The sequence below is a fragment of the Leptodactylus fuscus genome, chromosome 7 (assembly GCF_031893055.1).
Source record: "Leptodactylus fuscus isolate aLepFus1 chromosome 7, aLepFus1.hap2, whole genome shotgun sequence".
Lineage (NCBI taxonomy): Eukaryota > Metazoa > Chordata > Amphibia > Anura > Leptodactylidae > Leptodactylus > Leptodactylus fuscus.
In genome coordinates, this window is record NC_134271.1 from 143949199 (window position 1) to 143968899 (window position 19701).

General features: G+C 42.4%; 1 protein-coding gene across 5 annotated transcripts in view; it reads left to right on the plus strand.

Moving 5' to 3' along the window:
- MEF2D (myocyte enhancer factor 2D) overlaps positions 1-19701 on the plus strand; it is a 155898-nt gene that overhangs the window by 93077 nt on the left and 43120 nt on the right. For all 5 annotated transcript variants that reach the window (XM_075283220.1, XM_075283219.1, XM_075283221.1 and 2 more), the window contains one exon: positions 8748-8974. In XM_075283220.1, the coding sequence (XP_075139321.1) occupies positions 8921-8974 (54 nt within the window). In that variant the 5' untranslated portion in view covers positions 8748-8920. The remainder of the gene's footprint in view (positions 1-8747; positions 8975-19701) is intronic.

Sequence of the window (19701 nt, forward strand, 5' to 3'; positions counted from 1 at the left end):
ATTACTGGAAAATGATGGGAGGAAGGTTTATAGACTCCATCACTTAGGTACAAAATGGCCCAATGGGGAGGGGGGGACCCTTTTTATGGATGTAAGGGGCGCCTGTGTTCACCCGGTGAATAGATATTGTGTGTATGTGTTTAGACAAAGTCTCTCACATAACATTTACCAGCTGGGGGCGGATGTGAATGAAACTCTTTTTTTGGCCTTCATAAGATGGGCCTTGTGGTCTCCGCTCGGTCGACATTCTGGTTTAGTTTAATAAAGACGGCGTACAACTCCGACCCAGCCACTAAGTCAAACCTTACACCCCCCCCCTTGTTGGCTGCCGAAGGCAATAAACTGCCCATAGTCAGGCTGTGGGCCTCCAGAATTCCCTCTCCTCCTCACGACAATATTAATATATCTGGAAAATAAACATTTGGTTTCAGGACGCCAATAAAATACCAAGAAAGGGGAGTTATTATGGGAGACATGGCTCTCCTCCCGTATTGGACGGCACCCCCAACCTCAGAGGTCACCCGTGTAAACTTGGGAGACCCTAGAATATTTGCTTTCATCTGTATTTCATTACTTTTTTTTTTTTTTTTTTTTTTTTTTTTTTTTAGAATTTTTATTTTTTTATTTTTGTTGACTTTTTATTTACTTTATTAATTCTGTTTTTTTATTTTATTTTATTTTTATTTTTTTTACCTCATATCTTCTCGGAATATCCTTCATACTCTTCAAATCGTCACCACAAAACGAAGCCGCTATATCTCCCTCCAAAATAAAATACCTTACAAGGGTCAAATATTTATACCTTGGCCTCAGCCGACCAAGCGAGTAAACTTTTAGGTTCTGAAGCGTTGACTTCATCTCTGGTTTTCTTCCATTTTTTTTTATGTTTGGTTGGAGAAAAAAAAATATTTTTCAGTTTTCTTTTTTCAAATATTTTCGCCTCTTTAAATACGTTGAATATTGTTATTATTTTTTTTATTAAATACGAGCCGGGCAAATTCCCGTAAGCCAACACGGTGAAAGAAAAAAAAAAAAGAAAAAAACAAAGTAAATCAATAAATAAAAAAATAAGATAAAGTAAACAAAAAAACGAGGCCTTTCCTTTAAAATATCCACCTGTTTGCGTCAGAAATTTTATTTTTTTTTCTCCTTACTATCCTCTCAAAATAAAATTTCTGCCAGAATATTTGGAGCAGGTTGTTTTATTTAAATATTTGTCACAATATACAAATAAAAAAAATCTGCATTTTGACCTTCGACGTGATGACTTAGACATAAAAATCTGTTTAAAAATGGTAATTTTTGTACGTTAAACATTTGTGTTCTCGAGATGTTTTTAGCAAAATGTTCAGGCCGACTCAGGGTAAATGTTGTGCGGGGCTTGTTTTATCAAAGGGAAATCCAAGCAGTTATATGGGGTGTTTTGACGTTTTACTTTTAGAATTTTTGAAATTTTTGATAATTTGATAATTTACTACAAATTGGAATCCCCATTTATTCGAGGACCCATTCGTAAATTCTTTTTTTTTATTGTGGTGGCTGAAGAGTTCAAAAGAGACCAAGGAAATTACCTCTACTTGTCATCTGCTATAATAATGGGTGGGGTCCTAAGAGGTGGGGGACCCCGCGCTGTTCTCTACACCTAGCAGGTTTCAGTGGCGCAGTAAACTGAATGAGGTATAGAAAGCCTCGTACCTCGGTGATGTCATCATAATGGATTTTGGCACGTCTCTCTCCAGTGCAGGTGGAGAAGCGTCCTGAGGCCTGGAGACCCTCATGCGGCTTCCTCATCACTTGCCTATTTTCAGCTCTGTGTCATGGGGATTTTGTTACCCAGCTTTAAGGGATGTAGCTAATTACAGAAAGGAAGTAGATTTTAGAAAGGGAAGTGCTAAGAACCCAGAGGTGTAAGGTTCAGGAGAAGTACGAGGATGTGGCAGGATATACACTAAGTGCGGTACAGGGGAAAAGCATACATAAGACATCACCCGGCTTTCCCAGATTACTGAATCGGACCCATACTTTAACATTTCATCCCATGGCAGATTTAGCCTAGAAAATCTGGGGCAGCCACTTATGTGACAGTGGCCATATTGATTGTCACTGATTACACATGTCAGCAGAATAGAACAGAGGGCTTAAAGGGAATCTGTCAGCAGTACCCAGACTATCAGCCCAGTCCCGCATATAGATAGGTTAGGGTAACCTGAATCAAACAGTGTTTTCCCCATACGAATTGAAGTTTCCGTTGCCGAGATATCGCCATTTTTGTCAATAGGTAAATGAGCGCTTTGGAGTAATGGCGGCGCCTTTGTTACTGCAAAGAGCTAATTTGCATATAGACAAAAATGGCGATATCTCGGCAACGGAGGCTCCGATTCACAAGGGGAAAACACTGTTTGATTTAGGTGACACCATCCTATCTATCTGTGGGACTGGGTTGATATGCTTTGTTTGGGTGATGTGATCCCTTTAAGCCCTTTTAGTCACATAGCGTTGCGGAAAAGATGGCGGTGGAAACTCATAGCGTTTTTTTCCACAGCACTTTTCACAGAAAATCCTCTTTCTGCCTCTGTTATACCTGTACAGAAACCGTCAGGTATAATTCACATACTGCAGTTTACAAAATGCGACTTGTTTTTTACATCGACGCATTTCCATTGCTGATCTTTTTTTCGGCAATATGGGAACGGGATTAGCCAGAATCCATCCACATTGCACGTACTGTAATACACGTCATCTTTTGCCACTGCGCTTCCATTGCAGCCAACAAGTCGCGTATTTGCAACGTGCGGGCCCGGCCTTAAAGGGTTTTCCAGAGTTAGCAAAACATGACTTTTCTTTTTAAAAATGGCGCCACTTGTGTATAAAAGTTGTGTGTGGTAACGCGATTCAACATCATTAAATTGGACTGCACTGCAATACCAGGTACAACCTGTGGACAGGTGTGGCGCTGTTGTTAAATCTCAGCAGCCATTTTTTAATTTGATTCTGGACAACCCCTTTTATCTTGACCAGGTACTCAGACTGTAGCGCTATCTCGGTAATGTCAGCCTTCTTTTTCTCTCACACAGGTAGTGTTGTTTTTTTTCCTCCTTGCTAAAGATAGATCTGCAGATTTTTAATTAGCAGATGGAGCAACACCGACATAATTAGACGCGGTGCAGTCGTGAACGGGTGTTCTTGTGAATTGCAGCAATTGCACGGAGGGCCACGCGCTAATGCGCGACTTACACTCCTCTATCGTCAGGAGATCATGCATATTAAAACAACCCAGCTTTCCTCTCTCACCTCTGCAGGGTAGAACAGCCCAGGAGGGCCTGACAGTGCCGGCAGTAACATTTCCACTTTCTTCATGGTCTCTCTTGGGGAAAATTGGAATATATATAATAATATCACAAAGGGGGAGATTTAGGAAGACCGGTGATTCAGATGCCAATGTTAATCCAAAGTGTGCTGGGATACGATGTGGTACATTTATTAAGAGGCACAGATGTGGCAGTATGTATGCCAAAATCTATATGTGACTTATTAACATCAGAAAACTGGCACAAATTGTTTTGCTAAATTCCTTATTAAATGTCTATCATGAAATATACTGTCAGAATGATTTGGCAGAGAAAAGTTCAGAGAGCTTGTGGTCAGATATCATGGGATAGAGGATATTTCTGCAGGCCAGCGATGTGGTACACACAACCCTATAACAATACAATGCATAAGTACAAGAATATAACTACTATACTACTGCCCCATCTATAAGAATATAACTACTATAATACTACCTCCCTTATACAAGAATATAACTACTATAATACTGCCCCATGTATAAGAATATAACTACTATAATACTGCTCCCTATGTACAAGAATATAACTACTATAATACTGCCTCCTATGTACAAGAATATAACTACTATAATACTACTCCTATGTACAAGAATATAACTACTATAATACTGCTCCTATATACAAGAATATAACTACTATAATACTACCTCCTATGTACAAGAATATAACTACTATAATACTGCTCCTATGTACAAGAATATAACTACTATAATACTGCTCCTATGTACAAGAATATAACTACTATAATACTGCCCCCTATGTACAAGAATATAACTACTATAATACTGCCCCTAAGTACAAGACTATAACTACTATAATACTGCTCCGATGTACAAGAATATAACTACTATAATACTGCTCCTATGTACAAGAATATAACTACTATAATACTGCTCCTATGTACAAGAATATAACTATTATAATACTACTCCTATGTACAAGAATATAACTACTATAATACTACTCCTATGTACAAGAATATAACTACTATAATACTACTCCTATGTACAAGAATATAACTACTATAATACTACCTCCTATGTACAAGAATATAACTATTATAATACTACTCCTATGTACAAGAATATAACCACTATAATACTGATCCTATGTACAAGAATATAACTAATATAATACTACATCCTATGTACAAGAATATAACTACTGTAATACTACTCCTATGTACAAGAATATAACTACTATAATACTGCCCCTATGTACAAGAATATAACTACTATAATACTACCTCCTATGTACAAGAATATAGCTACTATAATACTGCCCCCTATATACAAGAATATAACTACTATAATACTGCCCCTATGTACAAGAATATAACTACTATAATACTACCTCCTATGTACAAAAATATAACTACTATAATACTGCCCCCTATATACAAGTATATAACTACTATAATACTACTACTATGTACAAGAATATAACTACTATAATACTACTCCTATGTACAAGAATATAACTACTATAATACTGCTCCTATATACAAGAATATAACTACTATAATACTACTCCTATGTACAAGAATATAACTACTATAATACTACTCCTATGTACAAGAATATAACTACTATAATACTACTCCTATGTACAAGAATATAACTACTATAATACTACTCCTATGTACAAGAATATAACTACTATAATACTGCTCCTATATACAAGAATATAACTACTATAATACTACTCCTATGTACAAGAATATAACTACTATAATACTACTCCTATGTACAAGAATATAACTACTATAATACTGCTCCTATGTACAAGAATATAACTACTATAATACTACCACCTGCAAGTATACACAGTATGGTAACGCCCATCCCCTTATAGATAACAATGTAGCAGTTGATGTACTTCATATGGCGGGCTACTGACGGATGTTCCTCCTCCATGAGGTTGTACTTTGCGTCTATACACAGCAGCGATTGCACTCCCTCCATGTTACATTGCTCTCCACTCCCAGCTGCTTTTCCAAAACACATTTCGGGAATCTGACCTGTTCCAACTTTTTTTTTTTCCTCTCTCGCTCTCTCAGGCTTTTCCTGGCCTGAGAATCTTACAGTGGAAAAGCTATTTTTATACTGTGCCTCGGCTATTTTTGGGACGGCAAGTGTAAAATTCCTCTTCTCAAAAACAATGGAGTGCACAGCGGAGAACAATTCATGGAGACGGCGGGCCTTTGGCGTTCCTTGGCTGCCCTCTTCGCCACGCACTCACATAACACACTCAGGGTCCTGCGCTGCTCTTTCTTAATGCAGTGACTCACGCGTTTCGATCAGGACAACAAAGACAGCTTCCTGTTTTGTATGGTCGAGTCCAAGAAGCTTCCTTATACTGAAGAGTTTCAGCTGCAGAACATTTGTCTTGGGTTGAGCTGGAGATTTCTTTTTCCAGGCCATGCCACCAAAACCGGTGGTGACTAGTGAAGGTCCAAAATTATTTTAAATATATTTTAGGACACAGTAGATTTTCTTATTGACCATTTACATATATAGAATTTGTTGGGAATCAGTTTTCAGCTGTTATTATATAAAAATTTTTTTGCAAATGTCTAGCCACTAGGGCAGACCTGAGCAATGTACGGCCTGCGGGCCACATCCAGCCCTCTGACTGCTTCTGTCCGGTCCGTATAGCTTTTGGAAGTTTGTTCAAGGACCTGTGATGACGTCATCACAGCCTATCACCAGGATAGGCTATGACTCATTAGTGGGCGGAGCCACACGGGACAGTGTGTTTGATGCAAGCTGCCGGCAATAGAGGCTGCTGGATGATAAAGAGAGAAGAGACAGCATGTGTGAGCAAGAGGGGGGAACTAGGGACAGATGAAGGGGGGCGCTTAAACTGAATGCACATGGAGGGTGGACATTAAACTAGGGGGCAGATGAAGGGGGACATTAAACTGGGGCAGCTGGAGGAGGATATTAAACCATGGGGGGTAGCTGGAGGGAGACATATCTGCCTCTAGTTAACCCCAGTTTAATGTCCCCCTCCAACTATCCCCACTGTTTAATGTCCCCCTCCAGCTGCCCCAGTTTAATGTCCCCTCTAGTTTCTGCTAGTTTATACTGGGGCACCAGGAGAGGGACTTAATACTGTGGGACATTTGGAGGGAAACGTTATAATGTGGGGGTGTATAATGTTAGGGTGACTGTAGGAAGATTAAACTTTGTGGGGGCACATGGAAAGATGATTGAGAATGGGTGGAGTCAGTGTAGAAGTGGGTGGAGCTAAATTTGCCATGGCGCGCATGGCCCTCTAGAACCCTTACAATTTCTCATGTGGCCCCATGGGAAAATTAATTGCCCACCCCTGCACTAGGGGGAGATAGTCCATGTACGCGCTTTCAGATTAACTGGTATGCATCTCAATTGAGTGACCATATATATATATATATATATATATATATATATATATATATATATATAAAAAAAAAATTTGTAGAAAAATTAACTGAGTACAAAAAATAAGGAAAAAAAACATAAAAGAGAAAAACATAACATAAATTATTCCATTGTTAAAGGGGCCGTGCAGCTCACACAGGGGAATTTGAGGGCGTCACCACCTCTGAAGCCTTAGACACTATGGGGCAAATCACGATGATCCTTTCACTGCAGAATCCAAGGGGGATATCGAGCAGGACGCTTTGTTTTTCAGCATATGCCAATGTCTCCAGTTGGAAATAATAGGGAACACATTCCTGATGAAATTTGGAGTTGATTTTGAGAAGGAACCCACCTCAAAATTAGCTCCAGCTTCCTGCCTGTGAATGGTCCCTTCGGGTACGCTCTGTTAGCGTTTTTGGCAAGGATTTTCATGTTTTCTGCATCACAATCCTTGAGAACTCATCCACCCTCCCCCTCAAAGAGCTCCTATTATTTTCAATGGACATTAGTGACCAGAGCTTCTCTTTTCAAGTGTCGCATGCTTTCTATCCGTAAATTCACTTCCAAAAATGGAGTAACATGCGCAGTGCGTGTCCACGCTCAGATTAGGTCACGACCTATGTCAGAAACAGTGCACATACTGCGGTACAGACCTTAGTTTTCCGTCACTTTCTTCACGCTAAAAATATTCTTTGGAATTTTCCCATGTGTATTTTTTTTTTTACTATCTAAACATGGTCCGAAATATTCTGTTGTAGGGTTTAGGAAGACCCTCTGTAGGGGTGACGGCAGCCATCTTTTAAAGGGATTCTACCATTAAAACATTTTTTTTTGTGGATAAGACGTTGGAATAGCCTTTAGAAAGGCTATTCGTCTCTTACCTTTAGACGTGGTCTCTGCTGTGCTGTTCCTTAGAAATACCGTTTTTTATCGGTATGCAAATTAGTTCTCCCGCAGCGATGGGGGCGTGCCCCAGCACTCAAACAGCGATGAGGGCGTCCCCACCGCTGCCAGAGAAGTGTCTCCAAGCACCGCCTCCTTCTTCGTCCACCGCGTCATCTTCAATGTCTTCTTCTGGCGCAGGCTCGAAACTTCTAGCAGAGCAGACTATGCAGGCGCACAGGTCACGGGAAAATAGCCGCTTGCACAGTATTGTTAGCGGCCATTTTCCCGTGGCCTGTGCACCTGCGCAGTCTGCTCTGCTTGGTTACGAGCCTGCGCCGGAAGAAGACTCTGAACATGACGTGGCGGACGAAGAAGGAGGCGGCGCTTGGAGACACTTCTTGGGCAGCGGTGGGGACGCCCTCATCGCTGTTTGAGCGCTGCCCCTCTCCCCACTCATTTGCATACCTGTAAAAACCGGTACTTCTGAGGAACGGCGCGGCGGAGGCAACGTCTAAAGGTAAGAGACGAATAGCCTTTCTAAAGGCTATTCCGACGTCTTATCCTCAAAAAAAAAAGTTTTAATGGTAGAATCCCTTTAAGTCAATATAAAAAAAAAAAAAAAATTAAAAAAAATTGCGCAATTTTTGCAATTCAACAAAAGGGAATAATTCTGTTCTTGTCTGATTTTTTTACGTTATGTTCCTTTTTATAGGTTTGGTTGTGCTATACATTTGTGCTCGCTATTATCTGTCATGTACATATACTTGATATAGATTTAGTCGTAGACCTATCGGAGACGAAAGGATGGATTGTTAAGGGAGCAGGGGGGCGCTCGATATACTGTGAACCCAGCCGAATCGGCAGTAGACCCATAGCCCTGCACTTTCTGCCCCCATCAGCATATTGTATGGGGGAGATAATAAGACGGATAATACACGATTGATTCTAAAGTGTTAGAAGGCTTTGGGGAGAGTTTCTGCAGCCGAACAGTGCGCGAGGATTTGAGGATATTATCCCCAAGGGGATGTGATTTAACAAGGCTGAACTCTGTCTGATGGGAAACATGCCTTTCACATGCTCTCTCTCTTCTCTCTCCCCTCATCTGTAGAACTGAAGGCGGCGAAAACCCCTGCGAACATCTGGACCCGGCGGACAAGTAACATGAACTGAAGGGAGACGAGCAGGGGGGACTGTTTGCAATTGTAAAGAGAGGGGGGGATCAAAGACGGGAACCCATTCTCTGCAAGGTCTTCGCTCGGACAGTGAGGATTTACAGGAACCATGGGCAGGAAAAAGATTCAGATCCAGCGGATCACAGATGAGCGGAACAGACAGGTCGGTAGCAATAAGCATTTACTCAGGAATGGTGGTACTTGTGGTTCCACCGTGGCTAGAGCTGGTTATGGGTTGGAGAGTTTTGTCTATAATGCTGCAGATTTTCAGCACAGTATGACGGTGACTGTAATATCTTTGGTTAGCGTATTTCTTTCTTTGCAGGTGCATTGAATTCTTACATGTTAGTAAAATGATAGAAATCGGTTTCTAGGCGCAGGAGCTTTCAGTCTGCACTGTAGTCACCATGATGGTTTACTGTTTTGTTATCTCAGTTGTCAGATAGATTACTTTTTTCAATAAACATATAGTTGTTTAAGATGGCCGCCACTCAGGCCTCAGAAATGCCCTGAAACATGGCTGCCTATGTATGTGGTATTGATAATATACATCAAATTGTATCTTAATCTTAATTTGCCCCCAATCCAACCAGTGTTTTGGAATAATTAATTTACTTCTATACTCTGCTATCCCTGTAATATAAAGTTCAAGAGTATAACTACTATAATAGTGCCCCTATGTACAAGAATATAACTACTATAATACTGCTCCTATGTACAAGAATATAACTACTATAATACTACTCCTATGTACAAGAATATAACTACTATAATACTGCTCCTATGTACAAGAATATAACTACTATAATACTACTCCTATGTACAAGAATATAACTACTATAATACTGCTCCTATGTACAAGAATATAACTACTATAATACTGCCCCTATGTACAAGAATATAACTACTATAATACTGCTCCTATGTACAAGAATATAACTACTATAATACTACTCCTATGTACAAGAATATAACTACTATAATACTACCTCCTATGTACAAGAATATAACTACTATAATACTACCTCCTATGTACAAGAATATAACTACTATAATACTGCTCCTATGTACAAGAATATAACTACTATAATACTACTCCTATGTACAAGAATATAACTACTATAATACTGCTCCTATGTACAAGAATATAACTACTATAATACTACCTCCTATGTACAAGAATATAACTACTATAATACTACCTACTATGTACAAGAATATAACTACTATAAAACTGCCTCTTATGTACAAGAATATAACTACTATAATACTACTCCTATGTACAAGAATATAACTACTATAATACTGCTCCTATGTACAAGAATATAACTACTATAATACTACCTCCTATGTACAAGAATATAACTACTATAATACTGCTCCTATGTACAAGAATATAACTACTATAATACTACCTCCTATGTACAAGAATATAACTACTATAATACTGCCTCCTATGTACAAGAATATAACTACTATAATACTACTCCTATGTACAAGAATATAACTACTTTAATACTACCTCCTATGTACAAGAATATAACTACTATAATACTGTCTCCTATATACAAGAATATAACTACTATAATACTACCCCTATGTACAAGAATATAACTTCTATAATACTACTCCTATGTACAAGAATATAACTACTATAAAACTGCTCCTATGTACAAGAATATAACTACTATAATACTGCTCCTATGTACAAGAATATAACTACTATAATAATGCTCCTATGTACAAGAATATAACTACTATAATACTACTCCTATGTACAAGAATATAACTACTATAAAACTGCCTCTTATGTACAAGAATATAACTACTATAATACTGCCTCCTATGTACAAGAATATAACTACTATAAAACTGCCTCTTATGTACAAGAATATAACTACTATAATACTGCCTCCTATGTACAAGAATATAACTACTATAATACTACCTCCTATGTACAAGAATATAACTACTATAATACTACCTCCTATGTCCAAAAATGTAACTACTATAATACTGCCCCTATGTACAAGAATATAACTACTATAATAATGCTCCTATGTACAAGAATATAACTACTATAATACTGCTCCTATGTACAAGAATATACCTACTATAATACTGCTCCTATGTACAAGAATATAACTACTATAATACTGCTCCTATGTACTAGAATATAACTACTATAATACTACCTCCTATGTACAAGAATATAACTACTATAATACTACCTCCTATGTCCAAAAATGTAACTACTATAATACTGCCCCTATGTACAAGAATATAACTACTATAATAATGCTCCTATGTACAAGAATATAACTACTATAATACTGCTCCTATGTACTAGAATATAACTACTATAATACTGTCTTTTTGGACTTCAATATATTTACCGTAATACAGCCCACTGAGTATAGTTTGAAGTTGTAAGATATCATGTAAAGCGAGGTTGTCGAATATTGAAAGCGTTAAACGTTCCTTTAAACTTTTGCCATGTGATGTGCCCATGGGGCGGATTTCAGAAAGCCAGGGTTAAAAAGCCAAACCATGCGAGTAGATATTGTTTGCCCCAGGACTACAATGGGTTCAAGATGTCCCGCATTATGCAGCTCAGAAGAATAAACGTCCGATATTCTGTTTACAAGACGTAATTATCCCGCCATATGTTCTGTAGCCGCTATTTGTTTGTTTGATGTCACAGAATACACTGGCTGACGTTCAGGTATGTTGAGCAATAGCGTTACGATCTAGCCAACAGAATAGCGCAGAGTCAGTGAAAAACAAATTAAAGGGGAAGTTCACTTTAAAAGTTATTGCCTCCATTAGCTCCATCACTTTCTCACATTCGAGATAAGAAATCTGTTGGTTGGTTCAGATCTGTATGACTATGTAGTCCGGACCTCCCCTTCAGTTGTATGATTATGTAGACTGGACCTCCCCCTTCGGTTGTATGACTATGTAGTATGGACCGCCCCCTTCAATTGTATGACTATGTAGTCTGTACCGCCCCCTTCGGTTGTACGACTATGTAGTCTGCACCGCCCCCTTCGGTTGTATGACTATGTATTCTGGATCGTCCCCTTCGGTTGTATGACTATGTAGTCTGGACCGCCCCCTCCGGTTGTATGACTATGTAGTCTGGACCGCCCCCTTCGGTTGTATGACTGTGTAGTCTGGACCGCCCCCTTCGGTTGTATGACTATGTTGTCCGGATCGTCCCCTTCGGTTGTATGACTATGTAGTCTGGACCGCCCCTTCGGTTGTATGACTGTGTAGTCTGGACCGCCCCCTTCGGTTGTATGACTATGTATTCTGGATCGTCCCCTTCGGTTGTATGACTATGTAGTCTGGACCGCCCCCTCCGGTTGTATGACTATGTAGTCTGGACCGCCCCCTTCGGTTGTATGACTGTGTAGTCTGGACCGCCCCCTTCGGTTGTATGACTATGTAGTCTGGACCGCCCCCTTCGGTTGTATGACTATGTTGTCCGGATCGTCCCCTTCGGTTGTATGACTATGTAGTCTGGACCGCCCCTTCGGTTGTATGACTGTGTAGTCTGGACCGCCCCTTCGGTTGTATGACTGTGTAGTCTGGACCGCCCTCTTCGGTTGTATGACTATGTAGTCTGGACCACCCTCTTCGGTTGTATGACTATGTAGTCTGGACCGCCCCCTTCGGTTTTATGACTATGTAGTCTGGACCGCCCCCTTTGGTTGTATGACTATGTAGTCTGGACCACCCCCTTTGGTTGTATGACTATGTAGTCTGGACCGCCCCCTTCGGTTTTATGACTATGTAGTCTGGACCGCCCCCTTTGGTTGTATGACTATGTAGTCTGGACCGCCCCCTTCAGTTGTATGACTATGTAGCCTGGACCGCCCCCTTCAGCTGTATGACTATGTAGTCTGGACCGCCCCCTTCATTCCCATCACATGGTAGATAGGGGGCGGTTCTGACTACATGTTTGGCAATCTTGGACATCCTTTTAGTTACATGTAGATTTAACAATTGTCTATTGAAGGGTCCATATTTTCTTGGTGGGGGAGGAAAACTATAAAATTAATATGGCAGAGGTTAAGTGTGTGAGAAGTCGGACCAAGACCACCATTGACAATAGATGGATGTGGATTGTGAGTTTATGTCCAAATATTGTAACGTTGACTTACAATAGCCCTAAAACCTAAGGGTTGACCTAAGATGGTGCTTGATCTTAATGTCTATAAACTGGACTGTAGGTAGAAAACTTCTTCATCTGCTGCAGTTCTCTTGACAGAATTTTTTGGCCATTGGGCTGAGGATCCACGTCAGACCTCATCCACCATTTTGACAAAACATTGTGAACCAGAGTTTTCTTTACTTTGCCATGTTTGACCATTACATGTCACCGCTGTAATTTTATGTAGTAGGGAGGTGTTTGGGTCTCTGTTCTCAGGTGTGATGGAGGTCTGTGCACCCCATGTAACTAGAAAAACCCTCATAGCCTCTAGAGACTGTTTTTGGTCGTTGGGCTTAGGGATCATGTGTGACCTCATCTATCAATTTGTTGAAACTTGGCCAACCATGAAGTGTCACTTCCGTCCTCTCATGTAGTCGGGGAGGTCTTTGGATCTCACCAGACGTCTGTGCACCCCATAGAGTCCAGTTGTGACCAGAAAACCAATCTCGTTGGCTGTGTCGGACTGACCCACCAGAGTACCAGTGAATCCTCCAGTAGGTCCAGGTTCTAATACAATGATGGTTCTTCAGAAGACCCCCACATTTAAAGGGTGCTGCTGTGGTTCATTTCTTAATGGTTGTTGGAAGATAGGCCCCTAATATTGTTTGATCTGGTGGGACACTGCCTTGGCCTACTGAGATTTTATTTGGCCGCTGGGCTTAGGAGCCGTATCAGGCTCCACACATCAGTCTGATGAAACTTTGTTGACTCTGCCCTTAGTTTGTTCATAGACCGGCCAAACATGTCATACCATTGCATTATGGAATCCAGTGCGGCGCATTGCCCAGGTTTGATGGAAGTGCCCCCCCTATAGGTACCATCCCATACATATGTCCAGATATAGACTGTACAAATACTGTCTCTGGCCCGTAGTGAGTGTTTGTCACCTTGTCACTAGTGACTTCCTGTCTGATCACAATCACCCGGGCCATAACAGGAAGTAACCACAACGGAGGAAACCAAAGAAACCAATGTAAACAAGAACGGTCTGTCAGATATGAGGGGTCAGCACATGGGAGGAGGGGGGTAGTTAAAGTCGCTATTGAATTTTTTTTCAAAATTGCAATTGAAAGTCTTTGAGAGTGGAACCATGTTACGACGCAGCCGCCCACATAGTGCACAATGTATACAATTGTTTTGGAAAGATAAAAGCCCCCGGCAGTTGTCCTTGTCACCGCTGCTTAGCTATTAACGCTGAACTCGTTCTCATTGTGCCCGTGGCTGTGAGACACGATGCCTGCCCCCCTGTTATAGCTGACTAGTCTCATGACAAGCTGTGGTCTACAGTACATGGGAAATAACAGCCGGCTAAGAAGCTGGAAACCTCAGCGGCCAATCGGATAGCGGCTCTCCTCTCGGCTACTCCATTGGCTGCGGTGGACACGGACGTTACCCCAAATTTTTGCATAGATCACTGCAGCCTCTTAGCTAAGTTTTGGAAATCAAAAATATACTCTTAAAGGGGAAGTTTGTAGATGGTCGTCTTTGTTCTACAGTTCATGTCTCCTTTCCCCACCTTGCCATATTCACATGACCAATCGGTGGTAAGGAACCGGTGACGTAAGTGGGGCCAGTGATGTAAGTGGCCCCTTACTGGTTGGTCTCGACCGTCATGTTGACTTGACTGTGCAAAGGAGTGCTGAAGATAGGCGACTATGACTTGTTTGTATTATTTTTTTAACACCCACTCCGGCCACCCCTCGGTTTCCTATAAATCCTGGACAACCCCCCCAAAAAACCCAAAAGACACCACCAATCAGTTCATGTACTTCTTGTTCCCTCCTGAATCGGTATACAGTACTTCCATAGATCCTTTAGTTCCCCTTTTCTCCAAGTTGCTGGGGTGTACTAGTATTCCTTAAGGAGATCCAGCTAGCAATGCTCCTTGGGAAATTGCATAATAATTAGCTCTCCTCCGGAAGGAATTGGCTGGCTTAGCTGATCTTCCTGGTTATGTTGCAGGCCTCTTTAATCGGCTGGACATTGACTTGCAGGGTACCTACCCATACGTCGCACTAAAGAGTAGGTGTCCACTTTGGAGAAGAGATCATTTGCATATTTTTACCAAAGAATTCTGGGCTGGAACACAAGCCATAGATTTAAAAGGGCAAGTGTCATGACCATTATGACCATACGTGCTTTATTTGCCATTTGCCTCTCATTACTGCCTTTTCATGACTAATAGGGGGCTTTAAAGGGATCCTGTCATTCAAACTCATCTTTTTGTCCCTAACACGTTGGACTAGCCTTAAGAAAGGCTATTCTTCTCCTACCTTTCAATGTCTTTTCCGCGCTGCTGTTCGCTTGAAATCCCGGTTTTAGTCTGTATGCAAATGAGTTCTCTTGCAGCACTGGGGGTGTCCCCAATGCTGCGAGAGAACTCTCTCCAGCGCCGCCTCCATCTTCATCAGCGACGTCCACTTCATGCGTCTTCTTCTGGTGTGCGGTGGGACAAAATTCAACGCATGCACAAGTCGGCTCTGCCAGCACGCCTCAGGCAGAGCCAACTTCACATGTGGGCAGCTATTTTTTTGTGGCCGCTTACATGAACATGCGCAGTATGCTCCTGTAGTTCTATGGCCGCCTGCATGGCAGAGCCAACTTGCGTATGCATTGAATTTTGATCCACCACGCATCGGAAGAAGACGTGGTGAAGAGGCCATTGCTGAAGAAGATGGATGCGGTGCTGGAGAGTTTTCTCTCGCAGCATTGGGGACGCCCCCAGTGCTGCAAGAGAACTTATTTGCATACTGACAAAGAACAGGATTTCAAGCAAACGGCGGTGCGGAGAAGACATTGAAAGGTAGGAGAAGAATAGCCTTTCTTAAGGCTAGTCCGACGTGTTAGGGACAAAAAAAATTAGTTTGAATGACAGGATCCCTTTAAGCTTTCTTTTTAGGCCCCCTACAATTTTATAGGGGGTTGTCCAGTATGAGGCCCCACATTGCAGAATATGTTTTCCATTCCTTTTCTAGCCGTTCTTGGCTTTGGCTCAAAAAACCACAACAAAACAAGTTGCGTTTCTGCAACGTGGGGCCTTAGCCTTAAAGCAGAAAAGGTCTCATTTGTCTGCCTCCTCTGCTGAAGGTCTCATGACTGACTCTGCTCTATACTACATATATGCAGCAGGAGTAGAGCAGAGTCATACAGAACCATAGTCACAGCAGGAATGGCTGATCACAGGGACTTCCGGCCTTTCTACAATCTGGAAATCCAATCATCGTTGGTCTCCAGCCAACATATACATTATATTCAGCCACGTGTTACAGGTTCCTATAGTCCTGACTCCTGACTCCTCCCTAGGCTGGACTTTTGGCTTCTACAGTGCCTTATAATGATCCTAAGTGCGTATTTGAGCCTGGCAGGGATAGGGCACTGTGCGTAGGCCGCAATCTACCCTGGTGGCCTATTACAGTAGTAGATGGTAGCCTTATGACAGGGCTCCAGCTGTAATATATAGCAGTAGAGTCCAATGCAAGGCTTGGTATACCATCTTTATTCATTGTCGGCCTCGATAAATACAGCCCAGGGCGACCTCTCTATCCCATGATGCTTTTCTCCCCGGCTCGGTGCTGCCCTCAGACTTCGGCCACCATTGGCAACTGTATTTTCCAGCTCCGTGATCACAGCACTGATGGCAAAATGAGGCAGCGAGCAGCTGTTGTTTCTCCGTGGCGTGATGTCAGTGCGAATGCTCGCATGCCCGGCTCATTAATGACACAGCCAGACATTCCATTCCAGCGCCCAGACAAGGAAGGGGTTAACTCTCTTAAAGCGCACCCCTCTCTGCTACCACAGACAAGGCCGCGCTTAGAGACATGAGCTCGTATCTCCGAATTTAGATCCAGCAGCATTACTGAGGCATGAGGCACGTTCTACCTCACGCCTCGGCTATGTTGCCTTCTTTATCTCCGTTCTCGATAACGTCGACCGGTTTGACAAATTGGCCAGCTTTTGTCCGATAAAACGCGTTTTAACCTCTCGGGTTTTGTCTTTGGGATCCAGACACAGCTCCAGCAGAGATTTCGGAAAGTTGGGGTCACGTGACTGCGACGGTCCTTGTCGCACATTGAGATGCCAGGAAGCGTGGGAGAATGTAGCTGCTTCACCAGGAAATATGACTTCCTGCCACTCCCCAAGGTCTGCATCTTGGAGTCTCCTTTCATTCATCGTGTCGGTTTAGGCTCTGTTCACATCTGATGTGAAGACGCGGGAAGAAGTAGCGCCGTACGCAGTGCGGTTTTTAGGGTGCGTAAAATGACGGACGTCGTACCAGACCCCATAACTGGTGTCCGTCGTGCGAAACCTCTGTCACTGCCATCATCTTGTTTTTTGAAGTGTTTTTGCAAAATTTGCTTCAAAAAGTTTTGGAAACTGGCACTACCTCCCATTAGGAGACTGCTCCAAAAAATATCCATAACCTTATTGTTCCAGCCTGTCACTCAATATTTCACTCGGTACAAGCCGTCCTCCATGGGAATATCTTTGCCTCCCGATGGAAATTCCCATTATAGCGTGGCGGTCTGTATCTTTCGGCGAGAACCAGATGAAAATTTTTGTCACCCTTTAGGTCAGAGGAAGGGGTTCTTGATTGTGAGAATAGTGACTTGTGAAAAAAGTTCCCATGTAGCCTCGCAGACGTTACCCCTGTCCAGGAAGGTTATGTTACTACAACGATGGCTTAAAAAAAAATTATGGTGAAAAAAAAAAAAAGAGTAAAGTAAATGAGAGTAGTAAAATAATAGAAATAATAAAAAAAATGAATGTTAAAAAAAAAATAAAAAAATATTGCCGGTATGTAGTAAGAATTGAATAGTAATGTCGTAGTACTAGGCTTATGGCGCCGTATACCTGTGCGGTTGTCTTCCTGAGGTAAATTTTACTGCCTTCCGCCTCCTCCCCCCTCGCCCATTACCATGAAGTGTTAATATAATTCACTAATCCGTCCTAATAAGCGGCTCAGCGTGACACAGGCCCCCCCCTCCCTGGAGGAGAGGGTATGGCGGAGACATGAATTAGCTCAGGCCTGGATATTGTTATCAGATAAGGTGAATTACTGAGGTGCTCTTATCGGCCTGCCCTGTAATGTGAGCGGCCCTCTGTCTGGGGGCACAGTGGGGGGCGCTGTCACAGTCGCCATCCTGAAGAATGCCATGTCTGATGGCTGGAGGGAGGGTGAAATGCTTGGGGCCTAGAGCTGGGGAGACACACAGGCCTGTACAGCCTTTACACATGGATGCTCGGTCTATGACGGACATCTCTGGAGGCCTCATATATGATGCTCGGCCTATGACGGACATCTCTGGAGGCCTCATACATGATGCTCGGGCTATGACGCACATCTCTGGAGGCCTCATACGTGATGCTCGGCCTATGACGGACATCTCTGGAGCCCTCATATATGATGCTTAGCCTATGACAGACATCTCTGGAGGCCTCCTACATGATGCTCTGCCTATGATGGACATCTCAGGAGGCCTCATACATGTTGCTCAGCCTATGACGGACATCTCTTGAAGCCTCATACATGATGCTCGGCCTATGACGAACATCTCTGGAGGCCTCATACATGATGCTCGGCCTATGATGGACATCTCAGGAGGCCTCCTACATGATGCTCGGCCTATGACGGACATCTCTGGAGGCCTCATACATGATTCTCGACCTATGATGGACATCTCTGGAGGCCTCATACATGATGCTCGGCATCTTTGGAGGCCTCCTAAACACTCAATGGTCGGCCACTACCACTGAAAGTAACCTAATGTATAGGTCCAGTCTTATATAGTGACATCATAGTCTAACACTGAGCCTTGTCCCCTCAGATATTGTCACCACATGTGTCCTCTAGTCTACGTGTTCTCCGGCCATCTCCGATTATTCTGTCACCTTCACAGCTTGTCCTCTCTCACCTCATTTATGTCTGATAGGGTATGTCGAGTATTTAGTATTTGTTGTATCTAATCCCGTTGTATAGTACTGTCTTCTGATCTTTGTATCTCGGCCTGGCTTCTGTGATAATATCCTTCTGCTTCTGTTGTATCTAAGCTTTTCGTGTGTGATACTGTCTGGTATGTTGGTGCGTCTAAGCCAAGTGTATGTGATACTGTATTCTGAGCTGGTGTGTCTAAATCTATCCGCTGTATCCAAGCCTGTACTATGTGATACTGCCTGCTGAGCCGATGTGTATAATACTGTATTGTAGTCCTGTCAGCTCATTGCGTGTATCTAATCCTATTATGTATGACTGTATCTTCTGAGCTTTGTATCTAGGCCTGTCATTTGTCATAATGTCCTCTGTGCCATTTTTCACGTGTGATACTGTTTTCTTAGCTCCGTATCTAATCCTACCATGTGTGATGCCTTCTTCTGAGCCCCTTATGGTATATACCCCCGTCATACTGTGTACAGCGTAGTACGACAACCACATCCTGTACAGCTCTTCCTATTGGCGGACCTGTGGTCATACAGCAGATCTGGTTTTGGGGGTTGGGGGTTATAAACATGGCGTGATTGTAAGACCCCTGTGAGGAACCCCAGAAGCATCTGATTTCCTGCGTTCCGGAGAGCGGAGTGATGAGAGGGTGACAGCTCCGGGGCAGCTGGCAGCAAAGAGACAGCCTGGGAATGCAGAACAAGTCACGTGTTTGGGGGAGGGGGCACATACCGCT